Source organism: Poecilia latipinna, unplaced genomic scaffold (assembly GCF_001443285.1).
Source record: "Poecilia latipinna isolate Pla-1442-1.1 unplaced genomic scaffold, P_latipinna-1.0 Scaffold2469, whole genome shotgun sequence".
Classification (NCBI taxonomy): Eukaryota; Metazoa; Chordata; class Actinopteri; order Cyprinodontiformes; family Poeciliidae; genus Poecilia; species Poecilia latipinna.
In genome coordinates this window covers 59,565-63,012 of record NW_015115085.1, presented here as the reverse complement: position 1 = coordinate 63,012, position 3,448 = coordinate 59,565, and the positions used below count along the sequence as shown (strand labels likewise).

Below are 3,448 nucleotides of genomic sequence, written 5' to 3'. Positions count from 1 at the left end.
TGCAGTATGGAAGATGACAACAGTTAATGAAAATGACACAAACAAACTTTGCAATATTGTAATATTTGTTAAAATACTGACTTGTTAAATTACCTTTAATCCTAGTTCTTGTGGATATTGTTGTTCCGTATTGCTAAAATGCTTAAAATGTTGTTAGGCAACCTTTTCTTTCTTTGTGGGTAATGTGTTGCACTCTAGAAGTATTTTATTTAAATTATTAAAAAGTTTTAAAGTTATGGATAAAATACTGTTTTATCCATTTATTTACTACATTTTATTCGCCTTATTAATTTTATTGTTTGAAACATTATGTGTAGTTATTTTTGTTCAGGCGTAGACTTAGAGCTGTGACTGTTTTTGTACCGGAAGCAGCGTCAGTTGTAAAGTTGTAACTAGAAGAAGAAACTATGTAATGTTTTTTCTATGCACTAATGCCCGGCTGCTGCACAGAGAACAATTCCAAGAAACTACACACAGAGTGGGTCAAATCTAGTTGCTGAAACTAAAGTAGAACTTATGTCTGTTTTATGAGTGCAACACAATTACTGAATTAAAATACTTAAATAAATTTCAATCACTGTTACCTTGTTCCGTTATAGACTGAAGCTAAATTCATGTTGCTATTTATGCGTTTTTCTGCTTTGCTGTTCAACTTTTCCTTCATTGCAGTTGACCTGCCCTAGAACTGTTTGTTCCGTTCACCTAGATACTTTATACAGAACGCTGCCAAAATAAAAACCTAGAGTTTTCACAGCAGTTACAAGAAACAAAGTAACTACATTCAATTGACCTTTACACAGTGTTTTATAAACCACAGTTCTCAGCTCAGCACACTTAGAGTTGCTTGTTTCAACTTCTTTTTGGTCTGTTTTGGAACAGGTAAGACTTTTTAATATGCAAAAGGAAAATAAAATTAACTGGGGAAAAAATAGTATTTTTGAATAGAATACACTGCAGCAAAAAAAAAAATTGTGTGTTTATTGAGTAATAAAAAATATTTAAAGAATATTCACAGACAGTAATGTGGTGGAAGTGTGTGAGTGTTTCTTGAAATCAAAGATCTGTGGATCTCCAAAGCTGAATTTGTTGATTAATTGCTGGGAATCAGAATTCTGGAAACCAAAAATGTTGTAGCAACCTCACAAGGTGACATCAAAATTGTTGGGAATCAGAACTCGCTTTGACGTTTGTCTTATTTAATTATTATGAATTGTAATCCATATTTTATTATTAATTAATAAAGCCAAGCTCAGTCTCTAATCAAGGAATGAAGAAACTTTACACACAAGGAATTATTACTGACATGCTGATTTCTAGTCAAGTCTGAAAATGTATTAACCAAATAGCCAAACTTTACAGCTGAATTGTTATGTGAATAACGTCTTTCTTTAAGTACTGGCATTTTTACTTTACTACTGTTGAGACAAAAGGAATATATCGGATAATAACATGTAATAAAATAAAAATAACAAATATGCTCTAACTCAAAAATGTGATAGTAGCTTATGCTAACACATGCAAAAATAAAAAATAACTGAACAAACATACATATATAAAAATGTACATAAAAGTTCAAATGCATGTATGAATTAAATGTGTCATTGTTTCAATAAATATTTAAATGTATTTAATACATGGATAAGTAATATTCACAATATGTTTAAACAATATTTAACCATTAAGTCTGACTTGTATTCAATTCAGATTAAAGTCATGTGTTAGCAGCAGATCCTGAATTTATTTTATCCGTCAGTCAGACCCCCTAAATTCAATGGGTGACTATGTTAAAATGTTAAAATGAATGGTTGTGTAAACAGATATTTACCCATGTATTAAATACATTTACATATTTTTGAAACAATCCCCCATTTAATTCATACCTGCATTTGAACTTTAATGTACATTTTTATATATGTATCTCTGATCAGCTATTTTTTTTATTTTTAATTTGTTAGCATAACCCTTTCGGTAACCTTTATTTGATGGACATGACAACGTGGCATTAACCAAGAATCGTCATCTGTCATAAATATGTCATAATAATTAATTATCAAAATGTACAATGTTATGTATCTTTGTGTATTATTACATTACAAAATTTGGATAATTAATTGGTTAATGTCAAGTTGCCATTACAAAGACATTTTAAATAATGTCAACTTTGCATGAAAAGTGTCATTATTTACTGAATGACATTTAATGAGAACCGTCATAAATATTCATGAAAACTCCTTAATGTTTATGGCAATGTCATGTCAGTTTTATGCACACACCTTCAAATAGTGTATAACTTTGTTATATGTTGTATATAAATAAGTCATAAAAATAACAAAAATGTCATGCTTTATGTAAAAAACAGTTAATTCCTTTTCTATCTTTTTGCTTCTGACTACAGCGATGCTGCCTGATTCAACTTCAGCTATTCTTCTCCTAAGCGTCCTCCTTGTTCACTCCTCTGTTCTGTCCTGTCGGATCGGGACCCAAACAGAGTGTGATGCTGCTCCTTTTGTACCAGGCCACAATCTGGTGGGGGAAGGTTTTGATATAGTTACACTGGAGAGGAAAAGAGCTCACGTGATTGATGTGAGAACTTACCTGAGCCCCAACAAAACCTGTGTTCTCTGCACCAATCCTCTTCAAAACGATGCCCTCCAAAAAGTAATTTAAGAACCTTGTATTGCCTTGTTGCTGAAAATGTGCTCTATAAATGAAATTAACTTTACCTTTAAGATGTATAAATCAACAGCTGCACGTCTAACTTGATAGATTAACAATAATGTGACTTTTCTTCATTTTAAGCTTCCATCTTCTGTTGTGGACTTCCATGCCATCCCTCGATGTAATCCTGAAATACACAACAGTTTTCATACTTCTGCTAGGTAGAGTATTTAAACGGCATTGTCAACACTGTAAACATTGAATCACATAATTACACTAATTACAAGATTTTTTTTTTCATGTTACAATTACATGTTCCAATCACAAGTATATGTTTATTTTACCTTTATGAGGGAGACTAACACATAGTGCATAATTCTGAAGAAGCAAAATATGAAAAATTTAATGTACGTTTATGCTGATACTCTGATGCTTATAAATATATTCAAGTGCAACCAGTTGACTTGAATGGTCACCAATAGAATTATTACACACATTTTTAAAGCCTTTATTTCTGTTAATTATGATGATTTTCAATTTACAAGTATAGTAATGCAAACCTAACATTGAAAATTGGTGTGGGACCCGAGTGGTAATATTGATTTAGTTAAAACTGTAGCAAATGTGAGCAGGGTTTTAAAAAATTAGCCTGTTAAGATTGACAATAATTTACTAAAAAATAAGTACAAAAAAAAAAAAATGCAGCGCAACGTTATGTAGCAGAGTCAATAAAAAAATGTCTGTGGAAGGAAGTTGGAATGGAGTCTTAGATAAGGGACGAGGGCGTGGC

At 31.4% G+C, this 3,448-nt stretch overlaps 1 protein-coding gene and 1 long non-coding RNA gene across 2 annotated transcripts in view; one reads left to right on the top strand and one right to left on the bottom strand.

Moving 5' to 3' along the window:
• The window catches only part of LOC106937933 (uncharacterized), a 26,245-nt gene that overhangs the window by 18,134 nt on the left and 4,663 nt on the right, over nt 1–3,448 (bottom strand). The window lies entirely within an intron of this gene.
• Nucleotides 847–3,448, top strand: part of LOC106937932 (perforin-1-like) — a 20,015-nt gene continuing 17,413 nt past the window's right edge. Inside the window, exons 1-3 of the mRNA XM_015019693.1 lie at nt 847–879; nt 2,396–2,658; nt 2,800–2,879. Of these exons, the coding sequence (XP_014875179.1) occupies nt 2,398–2,658; nt 2,800–2,879 (341 nt within the window). The 5' untranslated portion in view covers nt 847–879; nt 2,396–2,397. The remainder of the gene's footprint in view (nt 880–2,395; nt 2,659–2,799; nt 2,880–3,448) is intronic.